The sequence below is a fragment of the Choloepus didactylus genome, chromosome 5 (genome assembly GCF_015220235.1).
Source record: "Choloepus didactylus isolate mChoDid1 chromosome 5, mChoDid1.pri, whole genome shotgun sequence".
Classification (NCBI taxonomy): Eukaryota; Metazoa; Chordata; class Mammalia; order Pilosa; family Megalonychidae; genus Choloepus; species Choloepus didactylus.
This window is the reverse complement of record NC_051311.1, coordinates 291,203-310,794: the sequence shown is the minus strand read 5'-3', so window position 1 is coordinate 310,794 and position 19,592 is coordinate 291,203. Positions and strand designations below refer to the sequence as shown.

At 45.3% G+C, this 19,592-nt stretch overlaps 1 protein-coding gene across 6 annotated transcripts in view; it reads left to right on the top strand.

The window, feature by feature from the left end:
* The window catches only part of ITGA8 (integrin subunit alpha 8), a 226,065-nt gene that overhangs the window by 136,941 nt on the left and 69,532 nt on the right, over positions 1-19,592 (top strand). For 5 of the 6 annotated variants that reach the window (XR_005217174.1, XR_005217173.1, XM_037837631.1 and 2 more), the window contains exons 16-21: positions 7,176-7,231; positions 7,625-7,779; positions 9,484-9,621; positions 10,106-10,173; positions 11,364-11,511; positions 16,369-16,461. Coding sequence is in view for 4 of the 6 variants with exons in the window: in XM_037837631.1 (XP_037693559.1) it covers positions 7,176-7,231; positions 7,625-7,779; positions 9,484-9,621; positions 10,106-10,173; positions 11,364-11,511; positions 16,369-16,461 (658 nt within the window). In the remaining 2 variants the exon portion in view is untranslated. The remainder of the gene's footprint in view (positions 1-7,175; positions 7,232-7,624; positions 7,780-9,483; positions 9,622-10,105; positions 10,174-11,363; positions 11,512-16,368; positions 16,462-19,592) is intronic. The other variant, XM_037837633.1, reaches the window with a different exon arrangement.

Sequence of the window (19,592 nt, the reverse complement as noted above, 5' to 3'; positions counted from 1 at the left end):
ATCAGCCATCCTATCCTTTGGTTTATGTTTGTCAGATATATATTTTTCCCTCTCTCTCTTACTGTCCTTTAATGTACCCATACTGAATCTCTTTAGTACTGAACCTTTCTCCATGTCTCTCTCTCCTTTCTTTGTTTCTCTGTTGGTAGGGCTCCCTTTAGTATCTCAAGTAGGGCAGGTCTCTCATTAGCAAATTCTCTCAGCATTTGTTTGTCTGTGAAAAAATTAAGCTAACTCTCAAATTTGAAGGAGAGCTTTGCTGGATAGAGAATTCTTGGCTGGCAATTTTTCTCTCTGAGAATTTTAAATATGTCATGACACTGCCTTCTCACCTACATGGTGGCCACTGAGTAGTCACTACTTAGCCTTATGCTGTTTCCTTTGTATGTGGTGAATTGCTTTTCTCTTGCTGCTTTCAGAACTTACTCCTCCTCTTCAGTATTTGACAATCTGATCAGAATATGTCTTGGAGTGTGTTTATTTGGATTTATTCTATTTGGAGTTCATTGGGCATTTATTATTTGTGTATTTATGTTGTTTAGAAGGTTTGGAAAGTTTTCCCCAACAATTTCTTTGAATACACTTTCTTGACCTTTACCCTTCTCTTCCCCTTCTGGAACACCAATGAGTCTTATATTTGGACGTTTTATATTATCTATCATATCCCTGAGGTCCATTTCAATATTTTTAAATTTTTTTCCCCATTCTTTCTTTTGTTCTTTCATTTTCCATTCTCTCATCCTCAAGGTCATTGATTCACTGTTCAGTTTCCTCTAGTCTTGTACTATGAGTATCCAGAATCTTTTTAATTTAGTCAACAGTTTCTTTTATTTCCAAAAAATTGTCTTTTTTTAATTTACTCTTGCAATTTCTTCTTTACAGTCATCTAGGGTCTTCTTCATGTCCTTTATAGCCTGTGCCATGCTCTCATTTGCCTTTGGTTCTTTCATTAATTGCTCCAAGTACTGTGTCTCCTCTGATCTTTTGATTTGGGTGTTCAGTTTGGGTTATCCATATCATCTGTTTTTTTCATATGCTTCAAAATTTTCTGTTGTTTTTGGTCTCTTGGCATTTGTTTAACTTTATAGGGTTCTTTTAGGAATGTAGACTGATTCAAACTCTTATCTCTACTTTGTCAGCTCTAGTTTTGTGGCATACACTTTCTCTAACTAACCAGTAGGTGGCATCTGTGAGCCACCCATTCCCCTCAAGCCAGTTCTCCCCAACCTTGTCTTTGTGATGACTGGGTGTCTGAGTCTTGTGGGGGTCCAATTGGTTCACCAAGTTTGCATTTGTAGATGGTGCTGCCTGTCCTGAATTTGGGGCATATGTTTGAGCAGTTAGGGATGGAAGGTTGCTTTAATAATCAAATCTCCCAGGTGTTCCTGGAGATTTAAAGTCTAATCCTTTAGTTCAGTCTTGCCACAGTTTGTCTTTGCTACTGGCCCACAAGTCCTTGGTATTGGCATATGGTCCCTGGGACCTGTGAGTGGGCCCCTCTTCCAAACCGTGCCCTCCTAGGGCCTTTGCTGAGGGAAGACTGTGGTATGTTACGTGTGAGCGCCACCCCCAAGGGAAGTTCTGGGCCACAGGGCCTTGTAGGGGCGTTCTCAGCCTGCTGAAAAGATGGCTGAATGGGGTGTGTTAATTTCCCCCTTTTCACACAGTTCTGCCTTCCCAGCTCCAGGACAATTAGCTGCTGGTGTGCAAAAGGCTATTGTCCATGCCAGATATAGTGGCACATGTGAACATTGCTGGAAACACTTCCTAGCATACTGGATTGTTTGGTGGCAGCTCTGGACTGTGGCGCTGGTGCTGACAGAGTGTTCCCAGACCACTAGGAAGATGCCTGTAAGGGGATGCCCTCCTTTTCTTGGGAAGTTATGAGGTTTAGTGAATTTTCTCAGCCACTAGACTTATTGCTTTGTCCCTCAGAGCTGTCTTAGCTCTGTCTTGCCTGGGCCCAAATTTAAAGTCTTTGAGGTTTTCTGTAATGGGCTTCTTAGAGTAATTGTTTTAGAAAAAGATTAAAAAAGAAAAAAAAAGGAAAAAGAGGGGCCCTCCTTGCAGATCTATTGGGCTATTGAAATGCTAAGAGACAAGGAGTTTAGGGCCATTAAGGAACAATCAAGAAAGCAGAGAAACCAGCTCTTCAGACAAGGGTCCTCACCCTCTGGATTTGCATATGCACCTAACTCTGTTTGAGCCCTGCTCTTCTCTGTTTTATGTCCACTGGAACTCCAAAAAGTCTGTTTTTATTTTTGGGTGTTTTTGTTTTGTTTTGTTTTGTTTTTGCTGTTTTTGTTAGTCCTATCTCCTCTCCGCCAGGCTGATTGTGCCCAAATTCTCTGGTGTCTGGTCTCAGTCTATCTATGTTTGGAGTTTTTGATCAGCAGTCTGAGTTTTCAATCAGAGCTGCAACTGTAGTTCTCCCTCCTGGTTCCCAGCACTGACGGCCCCTCCTCCCACGGGACTGAGCCTGGCAGAGAGAGACGTGGGTCCCCTGGCTGCGAGAACTTACAGATTTTGTTGATCTCAGCTGTTCCACACATTAGTGAGTGTTGTATGAAGTATGCCCAAAGTAAAATTGCTCTGCGGTGTCTGGTCCACACAGTTCCAAGCTTTCTACCTACTGCCTTGGAGGAGTAACCAAAACCCACACCTCACCACTCCGTCATCTTGCCCCACCCCTCTCTCTCATTTCTGAAAGACTGTCTTGCCAGATGTAAAATTATTGTTTGGCAATTGTTTTCTTTCAGAACTTTAAATATTTGTCTCACTGCTTTCTTGCTTCCATGGTTTCCATTCAGAAATTTGTACTTAGCCTTATGGGGATTCCCTTGTACATAACATGTTGCTTTTTCTTGCAGCTTTCAGAACTCTCTCCTTATTTTTAGCATTCCACATTTTGACTACTATGTGTCTAGATATGGTTCTCTTTGAATTTTCCTTTTTTGGAGTTCAAGGGGATTCTTGAATGTGCATATTCATGTCTTTCTTTAAATTGGGGAGGTTTCCTTCCATTATTTCTTTTAATATTCCTTCTGCTCCCTTCTTTCTTCCCCTGGGACTCCCATGATGTGTACACTGGTTCCTCTGTTCACCTTTTTTCATTGTTTTTCTCTCTGCTCTTCAACCTTCATAATTTCAATTGTCTTTTCTTCTGATTCACTGATTCTTTCTTTTGCCAGCTCCATTCTGTTGTAGAAACCTTCTAAGAAATTTTTCATTTCAGTTCTTGTGGTCTTCAACTCTGGTATTTCTATTTGTTTTTTTTTTAAACATCTATTGCTTTATTGAGAGACTAATGTTTTTCATCTGTTGTTTTCCTAATATGCTTTAGTTCTTTCTATGTGTTTTCCTTTATCTCCTTGAGCATATTGAGGATAAGTTTTTAAAGTATTTGTTTAGTATGTCCAAAGTCTGAACTTCTTCATTGATGTTTTCTGGATTTTTATCTTGTTCTTTTGGGTCAATCTTCATTTCCTGTTTCTTTGTTTGTTTTGTAATCTTTTATTGCACACTGTACAACAACAAAAAATGTGTTAACTCTGGGATTTAGCCCCTGAGCTTTCTGTCACTTAAATTTATAACTAGCTAGTGGTATAACCAGATTTCCCTGAGTGCCAGGGGTGAACACAAACAAACAAAACAATGCAAAAAACTCCTTTCACTATCCTTGCAAATTGGCTCTGCATTAGCCAGTGCTCTCCTTCAGAGTTTATCCCTCCTACCAAGATCATCCTGGGACTGTGGGAAATGCAGGGGCCTGTGTTTTTGAGCCTGTACCTTATCCTGGGCTTGTCCTTGCTCATGGTCCTGGGAATTTCCCCATTTATAGGAATTCAATTGCTCCCTCTACTGTGTCTGAAATAGACTTTCCCATCTCCCAGGTGCTCTATTTTGTGACTTAAAGCAGGTAATCTTTTACCCTGGGCCACTTTGACTTAATTATTACCTGCACTGTCTTAGCTGCCTGCAACTTCAGAAAGGGAAAGGGGGGTCAGCAAACCAGAGAGGGGTTTCACCTGGTTCAGCCTTTCAGGCAATCACACAGTGGACTGGCACCATCATACAGGCACCCCAGTGTGCACAGGGCTGGGGCTCACAATTGGAGTACAGCCTGGCTCCACTTCATGCTTGGGTGGAGGAGGAGGAACTCAGCAAGGGAAACACGGGCTTCCTCTCCATTTTTAAAGCTGTATTTTCTTGATTTGACAGTTGTCTAGTTACTGCAACCCTTTAACTCTTTTCAGAAATTTTGAGGAATATGGCTCTGCCAGTTTTCGCTTTTTGTTCAAAGATTCTGTGGGAGAATGGCACTCTGGAGTAGCTCATGCTGCCACCTCATTAAAATCACCTTAAGTAGTTTTAACAGGTTATAGGATCTGTTTGGTTTTATGGAAAGAATATCACTTTTTACAAGAAAATGTCTGTTTTCAATGAACCATTTTCTTATTGCATTCAATCATATTATTAATATAAAATGTAATTTGTTATGTATTTCATATTTAATATATACCATTACAATTATTTGCTTGAGTCTATTGCACCTATTTTCTGAAAGGCACTTTTATTTTCACATGAGAAATTACCAATGGTGCCTCAGAGCAGAAAATGGAAAGTTAACAGCTGGTTCTGTCTAGAGTGCATTTCTGATCCTTTAAAAATTTATTCTAGGAATTTAGCTCAGTCACTCAAAATGATTGAAAGGCGTATGTTGATTTTCTTCGCTGTAATTTTTGTTTGTGTTTGATATACTTTTGCATTGTATATCTGAAACTATCGTGCAAACTCTTTACTGGAAAATATTTCATCATATCCATCAATGTGGATTTCTGTTTTCAAATAGCTGTGTAGTTTTATGAAGTATTTGCTATTAGCATTTCTACATTAGGAAAACAATAAAAGCCAGCTCAATAAATATAATTGTTATTAACTAATTAAAAATAAAAACCATTTAATGTGAATTTTTATTTTATAAATAAAAAACAGTGACTATCCATTGTTCAAATATGAAGAATACTTTCAGATATATGTAACTTTAGCTAAAAACTTTGCCATTTGCTGTCATTGAAATAAGACTGAATTGGTTAGATGGGGAAATGAATCTCCTTGTACGTTCAAGCCGTTTTCACGCCCCCTCACTCCTCCGTCACCCACGCTCGCGAGGATGGGGCTTTCACAGGGCTTCCGTTCCAGCCATGCACTGGAGCAGCGCGTGAGCAGACGTGTGTCTGCCTGGCCCTGTAGAAGCTCTGAAGCTCCCTTTCGAGTTCTGTGCACAGGGTCTGGGATGGGGTAGTGTTTGTGTTCAGACTGACCTATTCAGACTAAAGGGCCACATTCAGCACAAACGTGGATTCTAGTTTGAGATTTCCGCTCTGAGTAACATTTCTGAGCTCTCCCTCCTGCCCAAATGTGCTTTACACCTGGGTGTGGACCTAGAGGGACTGGGCCCGCTGTGGACACACCTATATAGAATGCAACGTGTGTCTTTTTAGAAATTAAATTCACAATGAATTCAGTCCACTACTCTAAAATTTCTAGGTTGTCTTTTGCTAAAGACGTCTATAAATTGGCAGGTTGAGATTGGAGAGGTGTTATCACTACTCGGTGCAATGCAGTGGTTAAGTTAAAGTTGTATGAACAAGTTAACATCATCCTGTTATTAAAGATAATCAGGTAACAACAGGGGGAATGAAGAGAGAAGTATACAGTCACACTGACATATAATTCACAAATGGAGACTTGTGATAATATCATTGTCAGCTGATGATGTCATTTTTCAATATCATACCTCCTTGGGGAAATGTTCACATTCATAGCTTTAGCTTATTCCTTTTTCAGTTTGGATTCCTTTTGAATTTTGTGTTGAACAAAATACCATACCTAAGATTATTTCATTTATATAGTTGATATTTTCATTACAAATAGGAATTCATCTTATAAAAGCTAATGAGCTTTGTTTATGCAGTGTACTGATGAACAGGGAAAAACTCAGTGGACTAGTTTAACATAAAGTCCAGCACTTCCAATGATGATACACACAGAAAAATTCCAACTTTAAAAGCCAGGTCTGCTACAAAATGTAAAGACATGATTAACTTTTGTCATTCTTGAATAATTCTAATCGAAGTAGAAGTGGGTTGGAATTTGTGACTTCTCTGTTTGAAGACTTGCAGAACCATTGACGGCTCAGGAAAGTTTGGGCTTATCAGTGTGTGACCAACTGTTCACCCTGAGGGAAGACAGGCCCGAGGCCTCGGGAGAGAGACGGGTCCCAGGCACGGCGTGTTTTCAGTGTTTTCATTACAGACACAGGGAGCTGACACATAATTCAAGTGTGACAGGGGATTATTGACTCCTTTTGCATTTTGTAGGAACGTTCGACTGCACTATCGTATTTTACTAGTAAAAGCCTTACAACTGTCGTGAAATCGTGAAGTGTGTTGTAATATTTTTACTCTCCTCCCCAGTGCTTTAGGAGGGAGGGGAGCCGGAGGGGCAGCCCCCACCCCCACCCCACCGTGGCCAGAGTCTCCTGGGCTGTGCTTAGGGCACAGTGGGGCAAGCCCAAGTTCTCCCGCCTGTGGGTGCCCCTCTTCACGCTATCCTGCTCTCGCCTTCCACTGTGCCCACCTGCTTTGCCACAGGCCGAGCACCTCTGTCCGCCTCGGGCCCCTCTTCCTGCCTCGCTGCTGGTCCCACCCCACCCCACCCCACAGACGGCCGCAGAGCCCCAGCCCCAGCCAGCCTGGGCCACGCTGGCTTACTCCGACCACAGAGCCCCTCTCCCCGGAGTGAAATCCAAGTTCTTTCTGCCCCTGTTCCCCGCCCCCCTCCCCACCCCCACCTCCAGCGGCACCGGGGCAGAGAAGAGCCTCCTGGGCACTGCTGAGGGCAGGCGGCACGTACCCGTGAACGGTGGATTCGGTAGATCAGCTAGTCTCTAGGAATACCTCCAGGCTAGCATCTAAGGAATCCTGCCCTCTGTCTTAACTGGTGACCGGCCGAGCGGTGGGAGATATGTGCATATGTGTTTGTGTGGAGAGTTAGAGAAGTATAAAGGAGAAAGGACACCTTCGTTTCCTCTAAGGTGAGGTAAAGGAAGATTTCTACTTCAGATGCAGAACTTTGTTAACCACCAGGATGTTGGCTGTTACTCTCCACAGCTTTTCTCTGCAAGCGTGTGCATCCGTGACAGGCCAGAGCATTTCAGACACAATAGGTGAGCACATTTTCGTTTTCGCATTTCTATATTATGCCAAGGAAATTCAACAGTAAGCCTGTCTCTGCACAGGCAATAGAGAACTAGAAATCCCTTTACTAATACCAAGATTTCTCTTGTGTCTATGGAAATTTCTACATATATATTACTTCAATGTTCTTTCAATAGTTGATGTTGATATTATCTGCAAAAACAATATACTATGACAAAACAACAATATGTGTAAAATCATCATGAAAACATTTTTTTTAGCTTGGGAAGTATTTTATAATTTTTTTCCAGCTTATATGTCATTTTTTAAATCCCAACTATGAAAAAAATGTCTCCTGAGTAAGCAGTTTGGAAGGGCAGCTCGTGACCACTTTTCCTTTCCCGCCATCATCCCTACCCCAGCCCTGACCGCGGAGGTGCACTTGGATTTGCTGAAGCAAAAAGGAGCTGTGAAGCGCTCGCTGTTCCTCGGAAACCAGCAGCCCCACCTCGTCTTCCCTCTCGTGGTCCAGGGGCAGAGGTCTCTGCAGTGCCAGGGCTTCACAGTTTATCTTCGGGTAAGAGCTCTGGAGGCCACTTCTCTCCACTTCATGGTCCTGCTTGTCTGCGTGGATCCCCGGCTGTCTCTTCATTTTCATAGGAGGAAACTATTTTGAAGCTACACTTTCTCTTCTGGACCCTTTCTCCAACTAACCTCCTTATGTGCTGATGTTAACTTGTAAGGCTTCTTTTTTGCCTTGAAAAATATCTTGACAATCACACTCAATCAGATGGTTTCTATTTCTAACTGGCCTACCCCCAAAATAAAAATTAAAAAGAGTTTATTTGAATTTTTATTCTATGTGAATAGGTTTTGTTAGATTTCATCGACCTGCATTTCAGAGACAACTCAGAAAAACTTTTAGTGCTAATACTTAGGTTATAAAAACTCCAAAACTTACCACAAAATTAAAAAGCCAAAATGTTTGTATGGCGGTATTCTGTTTTGCTAATGCTGCCTTATGCAAAATACCAGAAATTGATCAGCTTTTATAAAGGGATTTTATTTGGTTACAAAGTTATAATCTTAAGGCCGTGAAGTGTCCAAGGTAAGTCGTCAACAATTGGGTACCTTCACTGGAGGATGGCCAGTGGCATCCGGAAAACCTCTGTTAGCTGGGAAGGCACATGGCTGATGTCTGCTCCAGAGTTCTGGCTTCAAAATGGCTTTCTCCCAGGATGTTCCTCTCTAGGCTTCAGTTCCTCAAAAATATCACTCTTAGTTGCTCTTGGGGCGTTTGTCCTCTCTTCCTTCTCCAGAGCAAAAGTCTGCTTTCAAAGGCCATCTTCAAAATGTCTCTGTAAGTTGCAGCTCCTGTGCATTCTTCAAAGTGTCCCTCTTGGCTGTAGCAAGCTTGCTCCTTCTGTCTGAGCTTTTTATACGGCTCCAGTGATTTAATTCAGACCCACGCTGAATGGGCGGGGTAACACCTCCATGGAAATCATCCAATCAAAGGCCTTGTCCACAGTTGATTGAGTCACATCTTCGTGGAAACACTCAATCTATAGGTTCCAAAATCTAATCAACACTAAGACTACTGGCCCCATAAGATTGCATCAAAGAACATGGCATTTTGGGGGACATAACACATCCAAACTGGCACAGGCGGTTTTCCATTTCTCCTGCCAACTGTTAGGTTGGTGTCATGACTTCTTGTTTCCCAGTAAGTGAGGGAAATTGTGCCCGGGGTGAGAGCATGGGAGTGAGAGCATGGTCAGGCGTGTGGCGAGCGTATAGTGCTGCGAGCAGCCTCTCCTGGCTCCCAGGTGGGCACCTGCCTGCATGGCCGGGTCTCGGGTGCTCTGGGGACTTTGCCATCAGGGCGTTCTGCTTCTTTTCTGAGGACACTGCAAACGTGCTGGAAGAGTTCTGAGGCCCGTGCAAGCTTAGTGTGAAGACCTGATAGTAGTGGAAAGGCATGAAGACGTTTCCACCCCGAGTCCAGAGACCTGTGCACACGCAACCTAACTCATGAGGCTTCGAGGGCTTTTCTTGTATGGCAGTTACTGTCCTGCTTTGCAGTGTGCCCGGTTCTGTGTGAGCCATCGGAGGTCTGGACGCATGGTAACTGTGCTGGTCACGGCACACTGCGTGTGCCAGAGTGCACACATGCCTGCCAGCAGTCGCACCTCATCCCTCACGTTTGCAGGCAGATCGTGCCCACTGACATCTCGCAGCTATTTCATGGGGACTTTCTTGAGTGTATGATTGTCTTCCCTAGGACGAAACTGAGTTCCGAGATAAATTATCTCCAATCAACATTCGTCTGAATTACAGTTTGGATGAGTCTACCTTTAAAGAGGGCCTAGCAGTGAGACCCATCCTGAACTACTACCAGGAGAGTGTGGTTGATGAGCAGGTGGGTCCTAGCGTCCCTGGGGGTCCTGATGGTCCCAGGAGTCCTCAGTCATCCCCGGGGTCCCCAGGGTCCTTCTCAAGCTGGCCCTGGGCACGTTCCCTGTGACCTGGAGACCAAAGCCAGTCCCTTTTGTTTGCATTCATGTGCATACCATGTAACAGTTGGCAATTTTTCCTGACGTTTCCTGAAACACTGCATCATTGTGTTTTCGGAAGCCCTTCCCCTTGTGCAACCAAGATTTAATTTGTTCAAAATGTGGCTGTAATGGAAGCAATACAGCCTGTAATTCTGGAAACACCGCCAGAGCCACATTCTCTGCAGACACTGGAGAATAAGTTGGAACTGGGCTGTCCGTGAACTCACCTGCACCAGGCAGTACCTGGGTAATGCCGGGTAGGATCACACAACCATTAGTCATTTTCAAGAAAAAGGATGTGATTCACGTTTTCCGAGATATTTCTGATGCGTACTTTGCACAACACAGGCTCACATCCTGGTGGACTGCGGAGAAGACAACATGTGCATTCCCGACTTGAAGCTGTCGGCGAGACCGTAAGTCTAAACAAACTGACGCTGCCCTGATTGTGGGCGCTGATTTAGAGCCTCTCGGGAGAAGGACACACTCCCCACAGCCTGATTCCTGAGCGTGGCGGGCCCTGGGCTCTTTGACCCGCGGGGCAGGTGATACACCTACGATTTTGCCTGGACTGTTTGATCTTTCAGCAAAAGTCAACAAATGTGATTTTCTTAGAGGCAAACTCAGCTATTTGGTGACTCTAGTGATATTTACACGCCTCAGTCAAGTGGTAGAGAGGTCTGACAGCTGGTTCCATCTTTGTCAAAGAGGTTTTTGCAGCACCCCAGGACTGTCGCCAGTAATCCCAAAGGGGTTCTTAAAATTCTCAAAACAAAGGCAGATTTAATTTGTTGAAAAATTTTAAATGATTCCTCATGGAGGAAAGCAGAAAGTGCTACAAAATTGAATACTGCGCGGGTGACAGAGAACCTGCGCTGAAAGCAGTGGGGCCGGGATGGGCCCACCTGGGTGGAGACGCGGAGCTGCTCCTCCCCAGGAGCTCTCCTGCGTGCCCCGTCCGCAGTCTGCTTGGAACCTCTCAAGGGACTTCCCCAAACTTCACAATTTTAGCAAGTGTCAAAAACAATAGCTTTGAGTACGGGTCAAAAGGGGGCAGGCATTTCCAAATGTCGGTTCAAGTTGAAGTTTGAAGTGAATTAAATTTCTTCAGAATACCTGAAGATCCTCTGAGCATCAGCTGAGTTTGCATTATTATCTTCTTTTCCCCTAATAATCCACTTTTCGTTGCATGTCTCCCTCTTACTTCCTAAGCCATTCTCTCTTCATTTTTCTTCCTAATGGATGTTTTCAGTGAGTGCTGGAGCTGCCTCTTACTGGCTCGTGGCCCAATTGTTAACTTTTCAGGAACTTTTGCCAGTGAGTTGTTAAGTATGTCGGTAGCTTGAAACCAACCACATTGGAAGGATTTACACCAATGCAATTGGAAAATGGTACAAATCAGTAATTTTTTTGAGGGGCAGGGCTGGTTGATAAACGCTTACTGGCTCAGGCCGGGATTCTCCTGCCCTCCCCACCCGAGATGATCCCCTGACTCCCACTCCTGCCCCCACGATGTTGTTTTTCTCCCAGTCTCACCCTTAAGCAAAGCGTCCTTGAAACCCAAGATGTATAACACCTAATGATTTTTTTTTTACTGCATTTTTAGAGATAAGCATCAGGTAATTATAGGAGATGAAAATCACCTCATGCTCTTAATAAATGCAAGAAATGAAGGGGAAGGAGCCTACGAAGCTGAGCTCTTTATCACAATCCCGGAAGAGGCGGATTATGTTGGGATTGAACGTGGCAACAAGGTAATGCCTGCAAATTGTTTGAAGTAGTAGAGAGCTGGGTGCAATTTTGAAATGGAAGAAATATCAAGTAGGGTTGTCTTAGCTGAGACGTCCTTCCTAAATAAGAGACAAATCATACCCTAGTCAGTTAAACATAATAAATGGGCTTAAACATCTTTCTTTGCCATAGTAGAGAAATAATCTGGCCAAAGATCAACAATTGAGCCAAGAAAGAAAAGAAAACAGGCTGAAAGCAGAGGCCCTTCCCTCGCTGGCTTCCTGAACCTCGTTCTGAGTCCTCCAAGTGCCCCGTAGTTGCAGGAGGCCTAGTTTTCGTTGTTGCTTGTGGAGGAGGGTCCAGCCCATCCTCGTGCGCGCTGACAGCCGACTCGCAGGCCCCAGCAAGCACCGGCTCTTCGGGACTGTGCTGGGAAGAGCCGGCGCCGTCAGGGCCCCTGTTTGCTGAACGGATACCGAGGCCATTTACGATCTTTCCTTTCACTGTCAGAATATCCGTCTTCCCACTCGGGGTGTCCTCAGATCCCACAGTGTTCTTAACCACTTGTTCTGGAAAAACATTATAAGTCTCTTGTGACTCTGTACTCTCCCTATAACCGAGCGAGGCCCTGGGCTCAGCAACATACAGAGTCACAGTTAGGAGCAAAGACCAGGTTTGATATTTCACCTGGCAATGGAGTCAGCCATTTGGCAAAGAGTTATTAGGTGCCTACTGGTTTCCAAATGATTAAATCATTTAATGGAAGGTAATTCCTCTAAACTGGTGTGATGTTGGCACTTTAAGGTTGATATTTTAAAAATCTAGGGAACATAAAATTCTACTTACAACCCCAAGAGTTCTGTTTAAGTTGAATTATCCTCAGTTTTAAAAAGATAAGCTAGATGAGTAGTAATTGCTATCATGATTAATAATCATATACCATCAAGTTTCTATTGAAGAAATCTATAGAATAGGACTAATACATCTTTACATAGTGAATGTTTAGAGCCTATTTGTTACTGTTAATGGTGAGGTACAGGCTTCTGCAGATTTTGTTTTATTTGAAGGAGCAAAAAGCATATATTAATGTACTTGAAGTCATTTTTACTCAATCCTAAAATTAGATGCAAATTATACATAAACAAATACAAAAATGAAGGTCAAGTATGTTATTTTTTAAAACGTGCCAGGGCTCCACTCATATTTGCAATTCCAAGTCCAGTCCCACCTTTGTTAAACTGGACGTCACTCGGAGGCGTTCCTCTTTAGTGTAATGTGAAGCCCGCTGCTTGCTTTGCTGCTTGGCCCCACGGGAGGCCCCTGTCGCCTCCATCGCTGGCTGTAACCAAAGTCTCAAAGGGGTTCCTAGCTGTTTGCCACCAGCTGTTTCCCCAGGGCCCAGTTAGCCCAGGCTTCCAGTCTACCTGACTAAGCCACATACTAATGTCTTCTTTGTTTTTAGGCAGTTTGAATCTTTTTATTTATATGCAGTTTGAGTGGTTTTGTTTTTTGTTTTTTGTTTTTATTTTCTCTCAAGGGTAAAAGCATTAGGGGTTATCTGATTGTACATTTTGTTTATCTTTGGCTGAAAATATTCCTTTTTAGAAAAAAATAGGTTCTGACCATTTCTTTCTCTAGAAACCTTGAGTAGCTTTATATTTATCTTCAGTGATCTTTCTCCTAAATTTTTCTAAGACTACAGGCCTCTGTGCCTTATCTTTGAACTTGTACGATGCAATGGGAGCAAAAAGGACAGGTGCTTAGAGCACAGGACAAAAAGGAGACGTAAGGAATAAACCCAAGAATGAGCAAACAGAACTGGTTTCTGAGTCTGTGGAAACACGGAGGGGAGGGAGGGAGGGAGCTGGCGGGCACGGTCCGGCCCGCTGCGAGCCCGGGGCCGTGGGCTGGAGGCAGGGGGCACAGAGTGGCAGACTCCGCACAGGGCCCTCAGGGAGCACCTGCTCCAGGATGCCTGGTCCTCAACTGGGAAATGCAGAGCTGGGGCGGGAACCACCAGAGGCATTTTCACGCCCCTGTCGGGCTAATGCCAGAGCACCCCCTGGACTTGCCACGAGGTCCCTCTGCCGGGCCACCCCGGGCTTCCTTGTTCATCCGCTGGTCCCCAGCAAGACGGCCCCCCAGGACCTCTGGAGTCCAAGGGCCTCCCCATGGCAGGAGCCGGAGCCATGCAGCCAGGAGAGAGCACAGCCCTCCTCGGGAAATGCATCTGCCCCGGCCCCACACCTCTGTCCACACACTTTCCTTATTTCTACACCCCTTACACAAATTTCTTTGAAAAGGGGTGCAGAAGGCGAGGCCTGGAAGGGAAGGGACTAAATGCAGCAGTTTCATGAGGGGAAAGCCCGGTGGGAAACAGCACGGAGGAGCCCAGGAGGCTGGCAGAGATGGGAGACCACTCAACTGATCCCAAGTCTGGGCTCCCACCAGATCCTGGAAACTTGGACCGCTGGGTATAACCCAGCCCGTGGACCCCTGCCCCTCCCCCAGCTCAGGGACCCCTGGGTGCCCCCCCAACCCCTGGACCCCTGGGCCCCTAAGTGTCCCCCCAACCCCTGGACCCTTCAGCACCCCCCCATCCTGTGGACCCCTGGGCCCCCCGTCCAGCCCGGGCACCCCTAGGTGACTCCCCGGGTTGATAATGAAACAAGCTGACATTTATTGAGCACCTAGGGTCCAGATACTCTTCTGAGCTCTTGCAGGTATTTAATTTACTCAACCTTCCTACCAGCCATTTAGAGAAATGGCTCTCAGTACCCCCATTTTACAGATAAAGAGAAATTAATTAACACTGCCCACAGCTGCAGGGCTATGAAGCAGCAGACTGAGATTCAAATCTGGGTTTGGGTAAACTATGTTCATAACTTACCAGGAATTTCTCCGACCCTAAACTTGACCACAGTGTCCTGCAATGGGATGTTCCGTTGGTTGCTATGATTACTTGTAACTGCTTATTACGGTTATTGTCACTGTAAATGCAGTGAGGCCAGGCCTTAGTGGTCAGCTGCGTGGAGAGCAGGCCATGGGAAACGGTCTTGGTGAGGGATGACACCCTCAGAGCTGTCGGTGTAGAACAAGGGAGTTCCTGAACCGCTGAGGAAAATGTCCTAGAAAAATGTAGAAAAACAACCACTGTTTCTCTCACTTAGCGGAAATAAAGATTATAAAAAAGAAAAGCAACGAGGGGATGTGGGGAGAGAAAAGAGTTTGATTGATGCCAAAAAAACTATTTCTAGAAGGCAGAGGAAAATGTATGTATAACTTTTAACCCCAGATAAGATAAAAATATTTACTGTGGAACCTCACTCCTTGGTTTGCAGGCAAGGACAGAGGGACACTTCGGAAAGCTTAAGCTGGGTTCTTTCTTTCTGTCTGCATGAAGGTGCTGAAATCCCAGCCCGCAGTGTTTCTGTCTGCTGAGGGTTGGTCACGCACACCTAAGGCCATGGCTACACACTAAAACCTGCCTTGGGGACCGAGAAAATCACCAGCCTTTTGAAAATATATTTCTTGGTCCTTCAGGATCATGTCATCCGGGACCTCAGGGAGCGTTTGTCGGGGGTGCCCCCCGAGGGAGGTGGTTAGCCCAGTCCCCCTCGGCGAGAGCCCATCTCCCCTGCCCGCCTCTGCCGTCGGGGGGTAGAAGGAGGAGGAGGAGGAGGAAGGGAAGGGGGAGGGGGAGAAAGGGGGAGGAGAGGAAGAGGGGAGGGGGAGGAGGATGAGGGGGAGGGGAGAGGGAGGAGCGGGAGGAGGAGAGTAGAGGGGTGAGGAGAAGGAGGAAGGGGGGAGGGGAGAGGGAGGAGGGGGAGGAGGAGGAGAGGAGGGGGAGGAGGAGGAGAGGGATGAGGGGAAGGAGGAGGAGGGGGAGGGGAGAGGGAAGAAGGGGAGGGGGAGGGGAGAGGGAGGAAGGGTAGGGGGAGGAGGGAGGGGGGCTGTCCTCTGCTCTGGGCTTGTCTGGCCCGCAGGCCCCTCTGGGGAGGAGGGCGAGCCCCCTGCGCCTCCTGGCACGGGCTGCTCGGGCCGACTTGTTCCGGCGCTGGGCCCCCGGCCCTGGCGCATAGTCCCCACGCCTGGGGCTCTTCCCAGAGACCGCCGTGCTTGTTTGGTTTGTGCCTGTTTCGTTAATAAAGTGGGAGGGAACGAGGGCCGGTTCTGAAAGTTTTGCTCGAGGATTCACGTTACTTCCTACAGACCTGGGCTCATAGACCCCCGCCCCTGGGCCAGGGGCCGGGCGCGCGGGGGTGAGGCGGTGGCGAGGCCGGGGCGGGCCCCCAGGTGGAGGGCGAGCAGAGGGTGGGAAGATCCGGATTATCCCGCAGGGTTCCAGGCCCCTCTTGAAACCGGAGTTTTTAAAGACTCTAATCAAAGCAGGCGGTCGGGCGCGGAGGGTCGCCGCGGCAGCAGCGCGCAGCGCGCAGCGCGCAGACGTTGCCTTGCCACTGGCGCGTCTGGAGAGCTGAGTTGAGGCTGGGGGGGTGTCTCGGAAGGGGCCCCCGGGCCTGCAGAAACCGTGTCCAAGGATTCTCTTGCAGACGGTCATCGAGTGAGCTGACAGGCCACACTGTTGCCACCATTTCAGGGTTTGGCCATTTTCAGTTATCGGTGACCTCCGTGCAGTGTTCAGCGTTAACATCCGTGCAAATGATTCCTGAGATGCCCGTGGAAGTACTGTATTCAGCATTTGCTCCCTCAGTGAAGGTCTACGCCTTTCTCTCTGGCATTTAACCTCCACCTTCCCCCGGAGCGTCCCTTTGCGCGGACAATCGCGCGTTAGTTCCGAGCGCAGCCCCGTGTGCGCGGTGAGGGCTCCGGCCCAGGGCTGCTGCGAGGGGCCGGGGCCGCTGGTTTTCTCTCCGCAGGGTCTGCGGCCCCCGAGCTGTGAGCACCAGGCGGGGAACGGGACGAGGACGGTGCTGTGCGACCTCGGGAACCCCATGGTGGCCAGAACCAACGTGAGAGAACACGGGGCGGGGGTGCGTGGGGGCGCGGGGGCGCGGGGCGCGGAGCCGGGGCGAGCCCCTCCCGCGGCGGGCAACCAGGCTCTTGTTTTTACCACAGATTTTTTCTTTTAACTCAGAAACAAATACAGTGTAAGTAAAGGACTCAAGAAATAACGTCATTAAAACAAAGGCTCCAGCAAAGACAAGTTAACGTGTTTCCATATATACCTCCCATGTGAATATCATTCACAGTGTTGTCGCATAAAGAACGTTACCATAATACAATGACTGAATCAGGTTTACCAGGCCTATATTTTTCATTCATTGTATTTGGAGAATAACGCAGAAAACCATTTGTAGCAAGCAAAAGAAGAAGATTAATAGTGATCTGTAACTTGCTTGTGAAAGAATAAGGAGCTGTTTTTTTGTTTTTGTTTTTTTCTCTCCAAGTTTAGGAAATTTCCATTAAGAATTACTTTTGGATAATAAATTTATGTTACACAATTTCAGTTTTAAGTATATGCATAGTAACTTCTTGTAATAAATATCATAATGAAAATAATTTTATGAAGTCAAATCAAAAATTCTAAAATCTGCAAATACTACATAATTAAATCTTACATAAATTGAACATACATATTCTATTTAAAATTTGGTATGTATCATTATCAATGAAATTTGAAAAGAATTTCATGAAAAGTCATCATTGTGTCCACTTTATTGGCTCAGCATTTCCAAAGCGCACGCCAAGGCGTGACAGGCCCTCTGGAGGGTTCTGTGGTCACTGCCGCGCACCCTGCGTTCCCTGGTTGATTCAGCACAGACTCTCCCTTAAAGGGGCTGAGAGCCTGCGGCGAATAGACCTTTTAACACAATGTTCACACCTTTATTTGAGCATTTGAAACTTCTTCTTAAGTAACACCTAGTCCCAGTTTATACTTCAGGATACTGTGCTAGAATCAACGTTTCCACTCTTTTACACCATAACAAACTCTGGGGTATTAAAAATGTGCCAACCTCTAGTCTAGTAAACTCACTTCTTGGAGCAGAGAAAGAAGGTATTTCGATGAAAGGTAAGATGTGTATTAGCTACTGCGTGTAGATTGCCGGCTGAGTTATAAACCCACTTCTCTGCCTTATCTCATTTAACATTCATAACAAACTACAAATCAGGCATCTCCCCTCCTTTATAGCTGAGGAAACTGAGGCTCAGCGAAGTCCTCACCAATGACGATGGACAGAACCAGGCCTCACCTCACCCACGTGCTGTCGGCCTGCAAAACTGTGAAAATTACCTGGATAAAAATTCATAATACACTGAATTATATGTTTGAATGTGGTTAAAGGGGGGATATTTTAGGCTGTATATATGTCACTAGAATAAATTTTTTTAAACAAAATCCTGCACATGCAGTGAGCCCTGGTAAACATGGTTGTGGTCATCAGTACCATCGTAAAAACATGCTTTTGTCAGTCATAACAAGTGATCCACACCAGTGCCAGGTGTTGATAATGGGGTGGCACGTAGGAGCGCTGCACTTCTCACAGGACTGTTCTGTAAACCTGCCGCTTCTCTAATTAAAGCCCCATAGATAACAGACGAGATGTAAAATGGAGTCATAACAGTGGGTGATGAAGACGGAGGTACAGCTTTGTTTTGTAATTAGCCACCGAATTGTATATTCAAAAAGGGAAATTTTAGGTTGTGTGTAAGTTACCACATGCACACAAAAATCCAAAGCACTGTACAACACAAAGAATGAGCCCTGATGTAAACAGTGGGCTAAAGTTAATAGCATAATTATAATAATATTGTTTCATGGATTGTAGCAAAGCTGCCACACTAACACAAAAGGTTAATGATAGAGAAAACTGTGTGTGAAAGAGGAGGGTATATAGAGCTCTGTACTTTTTGCATGAGTTTTCTATAAACCTACAACAGCTCTGATGAAAAAAAAATCAAAAAAATGGAGCCATGAAAGATGGTCTAGGATATCTAAGCTGGTTTTTAAGGAAATTCCAGCCACTTAATTTAGTATGAAGAGAAATGAACTGAAAACAACAGAGTTGGCATTTCTAGGTGACGAATCCTGGCTCCTTTTCCAGTATTAAAAGGTTGTTAAATCTTGACCAGAGACCATCTAAGATCATCAATACCTAAGCGCAATCTTGGGACAGAACCGTGAGCGGATGTCCTTCTCAGCGGAGGGTGGGCGTGGCGGTGCGTCGGCCACGGGTGCGCTGATGTAGTTGGATGCCAGCCCACGTTACCAGCGAAGCAGTCTTCAGAAGTCAAGGAAGTAAATTGTTTACGTTTATTTATCTCTGAGATCTAGAGTAGAAGAAACCCAATACCTCCCTTATCTCACTCTTTAAAGTCCTTAAACTCATCAAATTTTATTGCATTCTGTTTTGTTATAAAGCACTTTGATTTATTTACTTCTCCATTTTATACTTTAAAAGGACTACAATCAATGGATTGTAGTAAAACTCCAAATGTAGAAGCAGTTCAAAATATTAGAACATATCATAAATCTGTGTTTATGTGTGCAGTGTGCAAATGCATGCAATTCTTAGTCCTGTCCACAAATTTTAAAAACATAGCTCTCAAATGACTTTCTATTTCAACCGAATAAAATATTCAATAGTGTTCAGAAGTTTTACTTTAAGATTTTTAACTATTAAGTTTATTTTTAAATAATAGATGTAATGATATAAAATATTTATATGCCAAAAGAGTCATATAAACCTTCAGACTCTCTCAAGCAGGATAACAAAAATCGGTGGTTCAGCACAGGCTCTTTCGACTCAGTTCCTGGGGAACCGGTCTTTGCTGCTAGTTAGGAGTGGATGGTTTCTCTTACCGATGTGAAATCGTTGTGCCTTCTCTGTCTCTCCACTCCTGCTCAGTAGCTCTGGGACACAGACCAACTCTAGGCAGGCTCCACACAAGGGGGTGGTCCCATCACTGGGCAGGGCAGGCTGTGGCCCCAGGATGGTGAGGGCATCACTCTTTCAACAATTTCTGTTGAACCCCATCTCTATGCCTGGCACTCAGCTAGACTCTGACAGTATAAAGATGAAAATATACAACCCTCCACATTAGAAACTAAAATTAGTGTTATCCTAGGTTGAGTAGAGGG